The sequence below is a fragment of the Podarcis raffonei genome, chromosome 12, assembly GCF_027172205.1.
Source record: "Podarcis raffonei isolate rPodRaf1 chromosome 12, rPodRaf1.pri, whole genome shotgun sequence".
In the NCBI taxonomy this organism is placed as follows: Eukaryota; Metazoa; Chordata; class Lepidosauria; order Squamata; family Lacertidae; genus Podarcis; species Podarcis raffonei.
Window position 1 is genome coordinate 18797845 of NC_070613.1, and position 17301 is coordinate 18815145.

The 17301-nt window shown below is 41.1% G+C and overlaps 1 protein-coding gene across 2 annotated transcripts in view; it reads left to right on the forward strand.

Annotated features, from left to right (window-relative positions):
* The first annotated feature begins 6450 nt into the window (after positions 1-6450).
* Positions 6451-17301, forward strand: part of ITGB1 (integrin subunit beta 1) — a 31856-nt gene continuing 21005 nt past the window's right edge. The window contains exons 1-3 of one of the 2 annotated variants that reach the window (XM_053359540.1): positions 6451-6807; positions 15127-15196; positions 16142-16227. In XM_053359540.1, coding sequence (XP_053215515.1) covers positions 6799-6807; positions 15127-15196; positions 16142-16227 — 165 coding nt within the window. In that variant the 5' untranslated portion in view covers positions 6451-6798. The remainder of the gene's footprint in view (positions 6808-15126; positions 15197-16141; positions 16228-17301) is intronic. The other variant, XM_053359541.1, reaches the window with a different exon arrangement.

Here is a 17301-nt window from a genome sequence, read left to right on the forward strand (position 1 = left end):
AAATATGCTGGTTTAATGCAGAATTAAGGATAATATGTCTATAAAATGCTTCACCTACTATATTTACCTTGTTTCAAAGGCATATAAAGAATATGAAGTGGCAAGTACCTGTCTTCAGATATTCTCTCAACATATGGGTATCACAGTTTTTAAATGTTTGGCAGGTAGTATTTTTAAATACTCTTTAAGTCACTTTGAGACATTTATGTAAAAAGCAATGAATAAATGTAATAAACAATTCTCCCAGATTATTTACTACTGCATTTTATGCAATATAGTTTATAATCAACAAGAAATGGTAGATAAGTAGCTATTTCCTTTTGTGTGATGCTGTTAAACTGGAATAATGGAGATATAAACTGAAAGTAGGGGACGCGGGTGGCGCTGTGGGTAAAACCTCAGTGCCTAGGACTTGCCGATCGTATGGTCGGCGGTTCAAATCCCCGTGGCGGGGTGAGCTCCCGTCGTTCAGTCCTAGCTCCTACCCACCTAGCAGTTCAAAAGCACCCCTAAGTGCAAGTAGATAAATAGGTACCGCTTTATAGCGGGAAGGTAAACGGTGTTTCCGTGTGCTGCGCTGGTGCTGGCTCGCCAGAGCAGCTTCGTCACGCTGGCCACGTGACCCAGAAGTGTCTTCGGACAGCGCTGGCTCCCAGCCTCTTAAGCGAGATGAGTGCGCAACCCTAGAGTTGGACACGACTGGCCCGTACAGGCAGGGGTACCTTTACCTTTAAACTGAAAGTAACACTGTTACAGATATATGTCAACTGTTTAAAAAGGCGAGGAGGACCTAATCATAACAAAATACTTTCATTGCAAAACCCTTGTTGCAGTAAATGGCTGAAAGGGGAGGTTTTTCCCCCCAATAAAGCCCAACTCTGTGTATTGTACCACCCTGAATATATCCCACAAGGAGAAGAGGTCGTATCAAGAGGAAGTATGTCTTAAGGACTTCTTTGCATTAACTTTTATGGGCATGATTAAAACCAGGCTCATTTTTGTCAACTTTTATATACTTCTCTGTGGTGTGAGTACCGGTATTTGTGAAAACATTAACCATGTGCCCCATTTCCTTTGTAATAAATATAGCAAGTTCACTATGATGACCCACAAGCTCAGTTAAACAAAACTGTCATTATGCTCAGAATACATGTTCTTCATGAGCAACAATTTAGAATTTAGGTACGGAAGCTGTGGTCTTCCAGATATTGTTGGATTCTGAACCCCATCAGTTCCACACAGCTCGGCCCATTATTAGAGGCCATGAGACTTGAAGTTCAGCAATATCTGGAGGACTTCAGGTTCTCCACCCGTAATTTAACTGACAGAGGGAAATTTGCAAGGCTTCTGAAAGGAGAACAGAGAAGGAGGTGGCTTTATGAATCACTGGAAATCTAACACAGTCATCTTTCCATTCAGCATTAGCAACTGTCCTGGGAACATCTGATATGATCATAAACGAGACAAAAGAAATAGATTTTTAAAAATAGTGTATTGTTTAAAATAACCCCAAATGTATTGTGTGATCTGGAATGGAAAAGAGTGTGTGTAACCACAAACTAAATATATCAAAAGGCAAAGTCTTTACCATAGCTGCAACCGTATTTTTTGCACCATAACACTCACTTTTTTCCTCCTAAAAAGTAAGGGGAAATGTCTGTGCGTGTTATGGAGGGAATGCCTACGGGTGGCATGCCTACGGATTTTCCTCCTCTAAAAACTACGTGCGTGTTATGGTCAGGTGTGTGTTATAGAGCGAAAAATACGGTAAATATATCAAAAGGCAAAGTTTTTACCATAGCTGCAAGCTATAATACTTTGTCTCGCCTTCAGAACAGGCAGATTTAGCTAATTCCACGGCTTGACTTGAGTACATGCTTTTTACCTATAATGGGACAATCACAAAATAAATCCCCTTGGATTATTGAGCCTTTAATAAGCTTTGGTTATTTGGGCATGGTAAATTAATTCATCCTCCCTCCCTCCCTACTTTTTCTCATTAAGAGTGTGTGTAAAGGATGAAGTGGAAATCCTAACCCACAGTGAAAATTATAGGAACATTCAGGGTGAATTTGGCTAAGAAATTGTTTTAAAGGGATCCTATGTCTAGAAGGTCTTGGGGGTTTTTTTCATGAGGAAAGCTTAAATGTGCTGAGAGTGGCAGAATCCATCATTTTTTACCACTACACTACACCATGTGTGGATTCCCCCCCCCACAATACCCTAAGGTTAATAATGGGTTAAACTGGACCTCTATACATTTTCTAAATTTTCTCCTTAGAGGCATTCTGCAAGATGAGTTAGGCTGAGATCTATAGTGAGTTTCCAAAGTCCCCCAGTAATCCACCCTCTGTTTTAGCTGAACGCTAATGGGTGGTACCAATGACTAAGTCAATGTACTCCACCCTGCTTCCGTCAGATGGGTGTCTGTGGAACTGAAATAGAGGACAAAACATGGGTTTCTCAGTGTTCCAATGGATACGGGATGTATAGAGTTTAAAATGAACTGTTTACTCTAAAAAGAAGATATCTTATTGGTGACTGGGCTTCGGTTAAGAGACAGCTTATGCTCAGATTCCACTTCTTTGACAGGTATGGGCCAAAGAGGTTCCCCACCCCTCACCTAAGGGTACATTTGATCTCCAAAACAGCTCTTTTCAAATACTGGTGGAATACAGCAAATCACTGGCCTCATTACAGCCACTGAACATTATACCACTACAGCTTGGACTCAGCATTGGACTGTCATTGGAAGTGCTCATTTTTTAGAAAATTCTTCATGTACTTTTTCTGATGACCCTTTCCTTTTAACCAAAATATTGCTTTTCATAACTCGATTGCCAAGGAGCTTGGTGAATGTCTGACGTGAATCTGATTTATAATTATTCTTCCAAGTTGTCAAATTTTTGAAATATTCTAGTGGAAATGGTAATTCAGAACAGCTTTCTTCTTAGAAAATGCATGACATATTACCCATCAGTTTCAAAAGATGAACAGATATGGACCCTGATAGATCTTGATGATGGCAAGCTCTTGACCAAACTCTTATGGCAGCATGACATAAAATTCCATTGTGTTTTGCCAGCCAAAATCATCTATTTTTGCCTAGCATCCTAGGCAAATATGTTTGGCATTTCACTATGTATCAGTGCCAAACTTTCTGGTGTGTTTTCAAGAAAGGAATGAAAACACCAGGCCACAAACTGCTGCAGTATATTAAGTGCTTGGGAGGATTTCCTGGCATCATCAACAGATCTTAAAAATCACAGAAATAGTTGCATATGGCAGTTAATAACAAAGTTACTACAATATATGCAACACCCAAGCCAAGGAGATGCCGTATTTACTCAAATGTAATGCCCACCTTTTTTGGCCAAATTAGGGTGCACATTAGATTTGATGGTGTATTTACATTCGTCAGCAAAAACCTTTTTTGGTTCCAAGGTTTTAAAAATTGAGGTCACATTAGATTCAATGGCGCATTGGATTCACCTAAATACAGTAAATAACTATACAGTGGTACCTCTGGTTATGTACTTAATTCGTTCGTACTTAACCTGAAACCGTTCTTAACCTGAAGCACCACTTTAGCTAATGGGGCTTCCTGCTGCCACCGCGCCTCCAGAGCATGATTTCTGTTCTCATCCTGAAGCAAAGTTCTTAACCCGAGGTACTATTTCTGGGTTAGCGGAGTCTGTAACCTGAAGCGTATGTAACCTGAAGCGTATGTAACCTGAGGTACCACTGTACAACCTTTGGAAGACATCTGAAGGCAGCCCTGTATATGGAAGCTTTTAAATATTTAATGTTTTATTATGTTTTTATATGCTATGTTGAAAGCTGCTGAGAGTGGCTCGGGTGACCCAGTCAGATGGGCAGAGGATAAATAGTAAAATTATTATTATGGAATAGGATGTCCCCAGGCCCAGCTACAGCTAGGAAACTGATAGCGGGGAATACAATGATCTCTGGTGTATGACTTTTGCAGGCTGATGGTAGGGCGTTTTGATAATAGTTTCATTGCTGCTCCACTGAGCTTTTCACATGCCCTCACAGGGCTTTTTGTAACAAAAGGAATAGTGCAAGTGTAGATAGGCTGGTGGATGTTCAATGGGTCATGAACAAATGGTAGATCTAGGTTTAAACATTAGCAGCAGCAACAACAATTTTATTATTTATACTCCGCCCATCTGGCAGGTTATTTTAAAACTAAGGGGGAGTTTCATTCAGGTTGAATATATGTTAAAGTGCAATATTACTGAATTTAGCTATTAATTGTTAAAACATAATTGATCACAACAACCAAACTTTTACAGTGACTACAGTGTATTCCAGAGGCTCAGAAACTGACAATATTTTATATATTATTCCTGACAGATTTTAAATCAATTTCACAGGTTGCTGAACTTGTGGTTTTGAATTGGGAGCTGGCAATTAAGCAGTTCTGCTTTCTATAGAGCCCCATCTACACATCTGACAGCTCCTTTTGAACTTACCTTTGTGTTCTCTGAAAGACACACCATTTCCCTTACTAACATTGTAATGTGTGACTATAAATCAGGGGAAATCTGAATGCTCCTAAGAAACCATAATCTAAATTTATACAAATAACTGTGCAGGCAATGCCGGAAAAGATATATAAGGGAGGAATATGTTTGCTATTGCAGTTACAAGGAAAGGCAAATTATTATTTTAAAGTAGAGAGGAAAGCTGGACAAGGGTATATTTCTAAAAGCATTGTGCATGGAATCACCACCTAATTTAATATTGTAGCTGTTGTTACTGTTGCTGCTAAAGTCTTATAGACTAACTAAAGTATTAAAGATTAATCAGTTGTTACACAATATGTAGAAATGCCTGTCTTAAGCCATAAGAAAAAAAATAAATATTAGGGCCAGGGCTTTTTTTTCAGCTGGAACTTGCCAGAACTCAGAATGGCAATGGTACCTACCTGAGAGGTACTGGAACTAAGAGAATGAGGGAGGGGTTCATGGAGATTTCTGACACCTCTTTTTCTAGAAAAAATAGCACTGATTAGGGCAATACCTTTATTAGGCCAACCAAAATATCAGAAAACTGCATGCAAACATTTGAGTTCTCCAGAACTCTTCATAAAACTAGATGGTAAACAAAGCAAGTGCCTGTACATTTTGATTAATTTCTCAGGTTCAACAAGTGCTAGAAACCAACACACACACCCCGGATATTACACAACTTTAGGGTGTCCTAGTTTTCACTTTTTTAAAATATGGCAATCCTAATTGAGTGTCTTGCCCCCTGTAGACATCCAGATGTGCGTAATAGCAGACTTTCAGATACGTCTTTCTAGGTTCTTTGGAGATACCACATTAGCAAAAATGCTCATTGCTGTTAATAGTGTGGTGCTGTTGGAACATATGTCTTCTGAGGGGTGCTCCTCTTTCATTAAAGATTTATGTAAAGTTCCCCACCACCACCAGTAAAAAACCGAAAAGAGCACTTTGTTCTTGTGGGAATTTGTCTTCCAGGTTAGTGTGTTATTGTAGTGAGACCCTAGAGAGTCACTGGAAGTTCAGATTATACACTACTAGGCTAGATATACCAGTGATTTGACTCAATATAAGGGTGTTTAAAATTCTGTATCAACTGTCACTTGGCAGGATGAGACAAATGACTAAGCTAACCAGAGATGAGAGAGGTCAAGGGGAAGTTTGGTTCTGAAATAGTACGTCAATGGCCAGGGATGATGAAAGTTGTAGTTCAACACTAGTAGGGCCTGTTCAATATCATGGACTTACATGTGGCTTTTTAAAAGAGAGTTGTGAGTATGTGCAAAGTGCCTATTCAATGTGAATAGAATCAAATTTTGTCTTTACAAAGTGGATCTAGGGATATGGTTCGGTTCCTTTTCCCTATGACAAGAAACAACCTTAGAGACTCCACTTTCTAAATTCCTCCATTGCTAGAACTCTTTACCAATCCGCAGAAGGGCAGCATCTCCCTTTGTTACACGACTACCTGCTTACTCGGGAGTCTTTCCTAGGGCAAACAACTGGGAGTCAGGAAGGAACCTTTCCTCATCTACTTCAGATCACCCAGAAATTCCAATGTACACGCTGTTTTTCAGCCTGATGTGAAATGAAACCTGTAGGAGTGAAGAGAAAGAGTGTGCCTCAGGCTGCAAGTCTACACCCTCTGAACGCAAGCTTTACTTCCGAGTAAAAAATATATATCTGGTATATCCCAGGAGTGTCCTTACGGAGGACCAAACCTTTGGCCAATCTACACTTGCAGCAGGGGGATGAAGGCAACGCGTGTGAGTTTGTGAACCTTTGTCGATCCTAAAAGCCGAGTTTCAAGGCAAAGGTGAGCTCCCCTGCGCTCCGTGACGAGGGCCAGGGAGGGAAAACCCCGCTTTGCTCCGACGCAGACAAGCCTGAGGGCCCCAATTCCGCGCCTTTCATGCTCCGCCCAGCCTGACGGCAGCGGGGAGGAATGCGCTTCCGCAGGCGCACAAGGAGCGGCGGCGGCGGCGGTTGCAAGGCCTGGCCGTCCCTTTCACCCGGCCCTGCCGTATGGTTGGAAGGAAGGAAGGAAGGGAAGAAGGCGCGGCTCTGGTAGGCGAGAGGGGATAGCAGTCGCCGCCGCCGCCACCCTCAGCACCCCCGAGGCGTCGCCCTGAGGAGGCCGGGCCAGGCCCCGGAGCTGAGGAGACGAGGGAGAGGAGCGTCGAGGCGGAGGAAGCAGGCTCAGCCCCGCCACCAACTTCTCGAAGCCCCCGGACAAGGGTCGGGGAGGCGCCCGAGCTCAGCCGCGGCCATGGCACAGGTAGCGGCGGAAAGGAGGGGCAGGCAAGGGGGGGGACAAAACTGAGCCTGGGCGTTGCAAGTGTATCTGTATCCCTCTAATTTTTTTTGGTTTTTGTTTCCAGCCTCTCCCTATTTTGTGGGATATGAAAGTGTGGCCGAGTGAGAAAGAGAAAGGCGGGGGGGGGGGCTTATAGGGAGAAGGAGGGAGAGCGCTGCCCTCCCCCCCCCCGGCCTTTCTGTGGGGCTGGGAGGAAGGAGCGCCTTGTGCCCTTTTTCAGAAAAAGCCAAAGCGTGCCTTTATAAGGGCGTGTTCGCCGGGCGGGAACGAGGGGGAGAGAATAACCGAAGGTGCTGCGGGGGGACGGGGACGGGACGGACTGCACTTGCGTCGGAGGATATTATTATTATTTTTTATTATATATGTCCTCCCCTCCCTAAATGACTTTTTAATTGCAAGTTCCAGGCAGGCACAGATGTTGCAGCCAGCAGCACAACAAAAGAATCTTGTAGCACCATACAAGGTTAACGGATTTGTTGGCCACCTCAGACGACGTGGGCTTTAGTTCACTAAACCTTTGCCACAATCGTTGTGTTAGCCTTAAATGTGCCACAAGCCTCGTTCCCTGTGGGTGGGTGTGGTGGTGGTGTTGGATGGGCTGTTTTGGTTGGACGTCGGTGGTTTTAGAGCAGGGGTGGTGAAGTTGTGACTCTCCAGATGTTGTTGGGCTGCAACTCCCATCATCCCTCACCACTGGCTGTTCTGGTTGGGGCTGATGGGAGTCGGAGTGCCAACATCTGGAAGGGCTCAGGAGATTTATGGCCCTTGCTTTCTCTCTCCCCCCTCCCCCAATAGTGTCTGTAAGTTGATGGTGTTAATCATGCCCCAGCTGAAGGAGAATGCCAACATAAGAGACAGGAAATGCCTGTCATGCCATTTCCTGATAGACTTTACAAAGCTTAAAAATGAACAGTGTCTACCAAATTTGCAAGTACATTTTGTGAACTGCATTGGAACTGGGCCATATTCCTATGTACATTTACCTGGGAGTCTGCTCCATTAAGCGCAGCTGAACTTTTTCTGACTGTGCATGCTTAGAAAGGGACTCCATGTTTGCATAGCCTTAGGACTGTAGTCTAGCATCCTGAAGCTACTCCCATTACCTTTCACAGAGTTTGCTTTCAAGTAAAAGTTGCAGTGCACGCTTACCTCAAAGTTTAATGACTTAAGTGTGGCTTTTTTGGCATGCAGCTCAAGCCTCATGGTGCCTTCATGTGTTGTTGTTTCCTGGAGAAGTGATACTGGATTTCACTCTCATAATATATTTTGTGGTAACAGTTTTGGGACTGTTCTTACTTGCATGCGTGATTTTCAGTCCAATACAGTGAATTGCAGTTTGCATCAGTTATGTCCATGTGTGCATGTTAACGTGCCCTTATAGGGACTTTCTTCTCTTTCTGTCAGCCATGCCTGAGTACCATTTTATGTTATGTTTTCACTGCTAATAAATCCCTATCTGGTTTCTGTTAATTCTGACACCTTGAATTAACTCAGAAAGAGGTTAGCTTCTCACACACCTGCAAAGTAGGCCTACGCTGGAGGGTTCTTCTTTTCAGCTGCTTCTGGAAATTGACGCTGTCACTTGAAGTGCAGTCCTAAGCCCTGATCCACCATGCTGGAGAGTGTTAGAGAGGATGTAGCACTGCAGAGATCTCCACTACACCTGCCAAAACAATGGGCAATGGAAATCCACCACTCCCTGTACGTTAGCCAGAGGCAGAAATAGGCCATTCAAGGATCTCCTGGTTCATAGACTACTAGAGCAACTGCAGCAAAGTTCATCGCTACCACCACCACGCCTTAGCTTTAGCTGCAAGGCTTTGGATACAGTAGCTCTGTTCACCCCTGCTACTCCCCCATGGGAGTTAAGTTTGCAGTTGTTTTCTATTGTTCAATGAATTGTTATTTAAATCCTAGACATGCTTACTTTGGAGGAACATTACAGAGCCTGGACTTACTTTTGGATAACCATTTATTTATTCTGAATACTTATAGCATACCTTTGGCCTCTTGAGTTCAAAGTCAGCTAATTTTTTATTTTTATTTTTAAATAGCAATCACAATAGCAAAAAACTAGGCAGTTAAAAGAGCAGCAATTGATGGTTTCAACAAACTATAGTTTGCCAGCAACCCAGGATTGTAACCTAGGGTATGATCCCCTTTTGCAAGCAAGGTACAATTTGCACAAACCAGCATGGCAGGCTTGGATAGAACAGTAAACTATGTTTTCCTTCTTAAGCAGAATTGGAATCTGTGAAGTGCTGTGCATAAGGAAAGGTGAGAATAGTGTGCACAAGCCTATGGCTTGTCTGTTCTCATAACCATGGTTTAGTGGTGCATCTGCCCCCTGTGCTTCTGACAAAAAAAATGGTGTATTCATTGTTTTATAAACTATTGTCACCATTAGTAGTGAAAACTGGTATGTGAATATTGGAAATAAATAATACTTCCTTATTTTTATTTTTCTGGGTACTGCTACCCTATTTGTGCTCCTGAAATCAAGCCGTATAAGTAGCACAGGGCATAGATTTTTTGTGTGCCTTAAATATTTATTTGTTATGACATTTGGTTTTATAGACAAGAACCAATTCCATGCATAGAATATAAAAGTCAAAGCCCTATGAGATCATTTTATTATTTTAGATGTGATGCTGGCAATGAGGTGAAATGAGCAAGGACAGTTATTGTGTATTCAGAACATGTGTGGATTGTTCTAAGGGAAAAGGCACATTGATTCTTAATCCCCTTGAGTTTAACATGTGATTTATTTATTTATTTTTAGTTAACTATTGAAAAACTCTCACACTGTTTAATCCTATTAACTATGTTGTGTTTAACCCAGTTCTGTGCACTATAAATTGCATTACAGTTTGAGGTTTATTTGTCATTGTCACCTACGCTTTCAAGAGTTTTTCATTGCCCAAGTTGAAAAATGGCAGTGGGTACGTATAGTATAGTACATCTCTTCCAACACCGGCCAAGTAGGCTTCCAAACATGTATAAATGGAAGACATTTCAGGTTTAATAATAATAATAGGAATTTTTCAAGGACTCTACAGTCGTACCTTGGTTCTCAAATGCCTTGAAACTCCAGTGTTTTGGCTCCTGAATGCCGCAAACCCGGAAGTGAGTCTACCGGTTTGCGAACATATTTTGGAAGCCGAATGTCCGACACAGCTTCCGATTGAGTGCAGGAAGCTCCTGCAGCCAATTGGAAGCCACGCCTTGGTTTTCGAATGTTTTTGGAAGTCAAATGGACTTCCAGAATGGATTCCGTTTGAGAACCAAGGTACGACTGTATTGGGACGTGGCATTACCCAGTTTTAAGGATGAATTTACACAGCTCCTAACATTGTTGACAAAACTCAGATTAAGAATGTTACTGGTAACTATAAAAATACCAAAACATTTCTTGGTATAAGTAATATTGTATGTATTTGGGCATTACGCTGCTCTATTAAGTATTCATCTGTTAGTGATTGTTTGGAATTATGATAGTTTAAAAGTGTGTGCTAATTGCTATTTATATAGTGCTCTAGAGTGTTTGAAGAACTTCATATGTAATCCTTACAGTAGCCATGTAAGAAGAGCTGAGGCTGCCTTGTTGAAGTGAGATTTAAAATTGGGACTGCAGGGCACACTCTGATGCTACGTGTTGTATTGTACTGACATGCAAATGGCAATTTAGTCACGTTGGTATATGGCATGGAAGCCGGTGGAATTGCATGAAATGAAGTTTATGAAAGTAAAAATTTAGTATCACAATAGTTCTGATAATATTGGTTGGAACCCAGCAAGGAAATGCTGCAGCCCTCCCCTCCCAAGATTTTCCTCTCATCGGTTGAAGAATAACGTAAACCAAAAAGCCTTTATGGCTTTTACAGCTTGCTGTGGAACCTTTCTGTGCATGTAGTTTGGATTGTAGCCAAAATAACTAGGAAGAAGAATGAATAGATTGGCTGTTCTTTAATATAACTTAGCGAGTACAATCAGAGATACCGTCTTACCTTTAACGTTTTTAAAGGCAATGAGGCATAGGCTGTAAGCATCTACCCAAATGATGACAGAACATGACTAATTATTGTGTCACCAAAAAATGTATCCCAAGGAAATGATTAAGCAGCCTTTTCTAGGCAGTAAATGATTACGTATCAAAAGGTACTAAATAGAAGCAGTGAGCAATAATGAGATCTTTAAAAGATACATCTGAAAAGGACTTTAACTCACTAATAGCAAACCATGTTCTCCTGTGTATGTGAGTTCTCAGACTACCAACAGGCGCGGAGATAAGAAGCGCTTGCTTTTTAAACAAACCACATTTTCTCATAATGTCTGAACTTAGAGCTTTGGTTTGTTTAAACTCTTGTGAAAGCAGTAACAAAATAAGATTTCAGATCCTGATTTCTTATTTGCATTTTGTATTTGTCTTTCTCTTTTACAGAGAAGAATGTAAATCTGTACCAAGCTTTAACACTAATTATTTCAAAGCAAGTATTTTTGTTTATTGAAATGCAGAATTTCCAGAACACCCAAAACATGTGATTAAGGGCTTATTCTGGATTTTTTAAAATGGCTCAGTACCAACAATGGGGTTTTAAAAAAACTAAATTTCAGCCAACCCATTTAACCCACCCTTTCTCAGGGTAGTGATTTTTGGGGGACAGGGGAATGGAATTTGCGAGAGCGTTTTACAGATATATGGATTTTTCCACATTGTGGTAGTCACTTTGCCAATGGTTCTAGGAACCATAATTGCTGCTGCAACTTGTGTGGTTTGTATGTATGTATGATAGTGGGATGGCTCAAAATGTGAATTTCTAGTACTTATGAACATAATAATCCAAACAATGGCTTAGCAAAAACAAACTTAAGTTTCTTGATTTACTGGCTGTAGTTTGGGGGAGACATACCAAGGTTTAGGGTTCTGACGCAGTGCAAAGCCAAACCATGGCTTAGCCCTAGGTAGTATTATTATCATTCTAACATTTTTATGTGAGCTGCTTTAGGACCCTTTTTAGAGCTGAAAAGAGGCCTGTAAAAAAACTTTCTACTTGTTGTGTACTTGTGGAATTGTTGTGGAATTTCATGGAATTGTGATTAACACAAAGCCTCCCTATTTCTAAATCTCAGATCTCATTTTTTTTACACATTTTGAAGCCATTAAAGCAAGATGGGGACCTTCTGGCCTTCCAAGTGTTGTTGCACAATAACTCCCATAACCCCAGATCATTGGCCATCCTGGCTGTGGCTGATGGGAGTCGGTGTCCGACAGCAGCTGAAGGGCCACAGGCCCCCCATCCTTGCTTTTGAGTTGGGGAAGTGGGGGGAGTCACAAATTGTCTGAATTGTTTCTTCTTTTTGTTACTGGTAGGAGTCTAAAAATGAGGGCATGGGAAGCCTCACTTTTGCTGCATGATTAGGTGCTGAATACCTACTTACTATCTATAAGAAATGTACAAATGTTAAATACTTTATGGTTGACTGAGAATATTCGGAACATCACAGATGCTTAAAGCTCTATCACTGAGCATCTGTTGGCTTTCTTGGGTGGGAGCATCTAAAAGTCTGCGTTCTAAAGGAAATGGTGAACTTCCTTTTACTGAAGGTAGACAGACATTGGGTTATGCATGTACTAGGCAGAAATTTCCTTTTTACTTCACCATAAATATGTAGTGAACATGCTGCTTTTAGGAGAGCAATGCCACATGGCAAAAAAGTCAAACCCTGTAACAGCTGTCCTGGTTGGTGCTGGTGATTTGGAGAAAACTCCCAAGAATAGCCTGTCATTATAGGGCTTAAACTGTATGATTCTTTTCTGTCTCTTGACTGATCTTCCTATTACATGAATAATGAGATAAGTGTTTCCAGGTTTAATATGGATGAACAAAGAAGCTTAGTTTTCTACTTATCTTTTTTTTCTCTCGGTAAGATTGTAGTCATCATAGGGTGCTGCCTCTTAATGATAGTTGGGATTTTTTTAAGCAAGTCAGGCCTTTATGAAGGCTAAGGTATGATGTGGAAATACTGCTGTGTAATACATACAGGCTGTGGTAAGCTGTGTAAGAACTATTTATATTCTAAACAAAATCGATTTTGTGTAGCTAAATATGGGTTTTTAAGTTACACCCAGCTGAATAATCTCTTCTTGAAGGAGTTGTGGGTGGGAAGCATCTATGGTGCTGAGTTTGCTCAAAGAATTAGGCACTAACTTTGCTTCCACCAGAAACTGCAATAAGAAGGGTCTGGTGAATTGTTGTACAGGTAACAATGGTTCTGCACAGGGGTTACGTTCTTGATCCCTGCACATGTCAGCAGAGCATGCATAATCCTGCTCACCCTGTTACACCCTGCCCACTTTCCTGGCCACTTCCTGGTTGCAGTGATGCGCACATGCATGGTCACACGCCTATTGGACGAGCATAAAACAGTCATTGCCTCTAATTTGATTTCCGGTTGCGGGGGGAGTGGGAGTGAGATTTTTGGATAAATGTAAGGTAAGGGTTTTCAAACTATCAAAATGAACTAACATGATAACAAAATGCTAGTCAGCATCAGCTACATAACTAAAACTGCATTTGCTAACTAGATGTCTTTATTTGTAGGAAATAAATAGTTCCCAGACATTTGAAAAAGTAAAGGCTGATTCTTGTTAGAGATCTGCCTCAACTACAATACTTGGTTTGAAATGCATTAGGGTGCTTTGGAAAACAGGCCATCTCAGTCCAAAGTGCTTTGCAGTCTGCTAAAACTATATATATTCCCATAAGATCATAGAATTGTAGAGTTGGAAGGTACACTGAGGGTCATCTAGTCCAACCTCTTGCAATGCAGGAATCTCAACTAAAGCATCCATGACAGATGCCCATTCAACCTCTGCTTAAAAACCTCCAAGGAAGCAGAGCCCATCACCTTCCAAGGGGGACAGTTCCACTGTCAAACAACTTTTACTGTCAGAAAGTTCTTCCTAATATTTAGTTGGGATCTCCTTTCTAGTAACTCAAAGCTGTTGATTTGAGGCCTACCCCACCCCACCCCACCCCGAGCAGGAGAAAACAAGCTTTCTCTATTTTCCATGTGACAGCCCTTTCAATATTTGAAGATGGCTATCATATCTCTTCTCAGTCTCTTCTATTCCAGGCTAAACATGCCCAACTTCCTCAACCATTCCTCATAAGGCTTGGTTTCCAGACCCTGTCTTCTGTGGCAGTTTGGTGTCATCTGCAAATTTGTTGAGCATCCCCTCAATTCCATCATCTAAAGATGAACAGCAACAGGCTCAGGAGGGAACCCTGCGGCACCCCACTTGTCCCTTTCCCCCCCAGGATGATGAAGAAACATTAGTTGCAGGATGATGAGGAACTCTTTGGGTTCAGTCAGTCAACCAGCTACAAATCCACCTAACAGTTACCTTCTGCAGTCCACATTTTACCAGCTGTTTTTACCACAAGACTATGGTGGTGGACTATGTCAAAAGCCTTACTGAAATCAAGATACACTATGTCTCCAGCATCCCCCTGATCTTTTGTCGTGGTTCTCTGATCAGAAATCAGAAATGCATGGAATTAAGATGTTAATAAAAGCAAGCCTAGTTGGGAGAAATTGAGATTTGTTTTCTCATGTAAGAGCCCCCAATATTGACCCATAACAAGTTCTTTTTTTTAAAAAAAGGTCACACCCACATTTCCTCTGTGCTTCATGTACTTGTGATAAAAGAGGTATTAGTTAGTTTTTTACAACTGTACACTGTATTTAAGTTTATAGTTGGAATCACTGTAATGATGTGGGGATGTCGCGAATTCTTTTCTAGTTTTTTTTCTAAGTATATTGAATACCTTTCCACAATTAAACTATACAATGCAGTCATACCTCGGGTTACAGACCCGCGTACACGCAGCGTTGTGTGTTGCAAACACTGTGGGTTGCAAATGTGCCTCCCAGACGGATCACTGTACTACAAACATGAATAAAGCTCAAAGTAGTAATTCATATGCAAACATGCAAATGCAATTAAAGAAAAAATGCTGTTACATGAGATCTGTGTGTTTGTCTCTGTTTTTATATGCTGTGTTTTTCATGCCTATTTATGATCTGTAGAGCTTTGCTTCCAGAAGGACAAAATACAGTATTCATTCTGCTTTTACTGCAACATTTTAAAGAGTGACTGTATATGTCTTTTTACAATGCAGTTGACAGTGCTATGTATATACTTTTGACATAAGTGCTTGTAACAAAGGAATAGAAATAGTTAACTAGTTCAATTATTTATATTTTATTTTACAGGCAAATTTCATGTTTCTCATCTGGATTGGATTATTAAGCTGCTTTGTGGTCTGCGGATCTGCCCAACAAGGTAAATGGAAATATGTACAGGTTTAGAAAGCATAGACTGTTTTTCTATTCTACAGTGCAGGTGACCTTTTAATTCCAGAGCTATCCAATGTAAGCTTGCTATGCTTGTTTTGAATTGATTCAAGGACAAATGCTGCCTGTTTCACTTTCATACAACATTAATCCATATTGGTTTAACCTCTTTGCTCATGTCTCTGAAACTGTTGGCAAAGAGGACATATGAACAGGAGGTAGGAGGAGGAAGTGTTTGCCCTGGAGAAGAGATTGAGCTGTATCTTCAGAACCACACTCTTGTTTCTCTAGTGTAGCCACATCTGAAGGATGCTGAATTGCATCTACAGCTTGAAATTGTACTCTTGTCCCACGTCAGGTCATTTGAAATGTTATGCACCTCTTATTCTTCCAAGTAAGAAAAACCAAACAGCCTTTCCGAACATGCAGTGAAATAGATGCAGGTGCAATTTCTCTTGCAGAACGTCTTTACGTTCCGCCGTTTCATCCTTTATGTTTGGAATTCACCTGCATCTATTTTACTGTTTGTACATACATTGGAAACTCTAGATTAGCGTCACCTTTTCATAATGTGTGTGCAGTGCAATGAATGCATGTGCAATTTGTCATGCATGACTGTTGTGGTTTTCATGGTTTTACTTATGTGGAGGATTGTTCCATGGCATTTGAAGCAGTCCTAATTAGGATTGAAGCAGTCCTAATTAATGAGTTATGATTGGCACAGAAGAAATGTGCATTGGTGCTCCAACTTTCCCTCTAGGCTCTGAGCATTTGTGGAATTGATTGTTAAGCAACAGTTGCAATCGTGTTAATTATAGATATAATGATTAGTTTGAACCTCAGTTTATGGCTAGTAAGACATTTACTTATACAGTACATTAAGTTAGGTATGTGTTATCATTTGTTTAAAAAAACCCTTTGCATTTTCTTATAGGCGGGAGCAATTGTATAAAAGCTAATGCTAAATCATGTGCTGATTGTATACAAGCTGGACCAAATTGTGGATGGTGCAAAAATGCAGTACGTATTTTTTAAAAATATATTTCATTTGCAATATTTTGCTTCCTATTTCATTTCATCTGTAGCTATTCTTATACATTCAATAACTTTTTATGATACACTCCTTTGCATTGATAAATAAGCTGCAAATGAAAGCTACAGGTTTCTTTGGTCAGTGTTAGACTCTACAAAGTGCAGAGCAGATGTGAACAATAAGTCTGCTGCGGTTAAAATTTTGGTGGTGGAGATGTGGAGGCTGTCATGTATGTTTAAGATTGGCTTTGTGAATAACAATTCCTAGCTTGGGGGTTAAGTTTTTATTGTTGTTGTTGTTGTCGTCGTCACTGTTATTCTGGAACTGGTAGGAAACAGTGCTGGCAGCAGCATCAAGACCAGCAAAGACTTTTTTGTCAGAAATAACCTTCCTTGTTTTAATGAGCCCTTGGTGCCTTTGGAAGATGTTTTTGTGCACATGGAGAGGTTTTTGAGAGCCAGTATAGTTAGTGCTGGAATAAGAATGCAGACACTCTGGTTCTAATCACTACTCAGACCATAAAGCTCTGTGGGCGACCTTGGTTATGTTACACAGTCTCAACCTAATTACCTCTCAGGGTTGTTGTGACAATTAAATGGGTAGCAGGACTCCTGTGCTGCTTTGAAGTTCCTGTAAGGTGCAAGGTGAAAGACTTGGCAGGGCCATTTACTCACCTGGGCTGGGCTGGGCGGTCCTCAAAATTTATCTTTGCTCCAGCCCACCAGTAGGTCAACAAATGACCCTGTGTTTCCCCTGCTTGAAAGAATAATCTGTTAACCTGGACTGGAATACACAACAGGGAGTAGCAAAAGCAAGACCTTCTCTTAGTGCATTTGAGTTTCCCTTTTTGTATCTGGGTGAAACACCTTTGCCTTATTTCCCAACTCCTCCGCATGTGCCAGAGGATTTGGAGATGGAATGGATCTGTTTGTTTCACACAGCAGGATAAAAAGACCCTGGTGCAATTTGAGGTGCTTTGTCCACAAATTCAATTTGCAGGGAAGGGATTCCACCTCACCCGTGACCAGCAGAAAAGAAACAGGCAGATTTGCAAGGAAAGA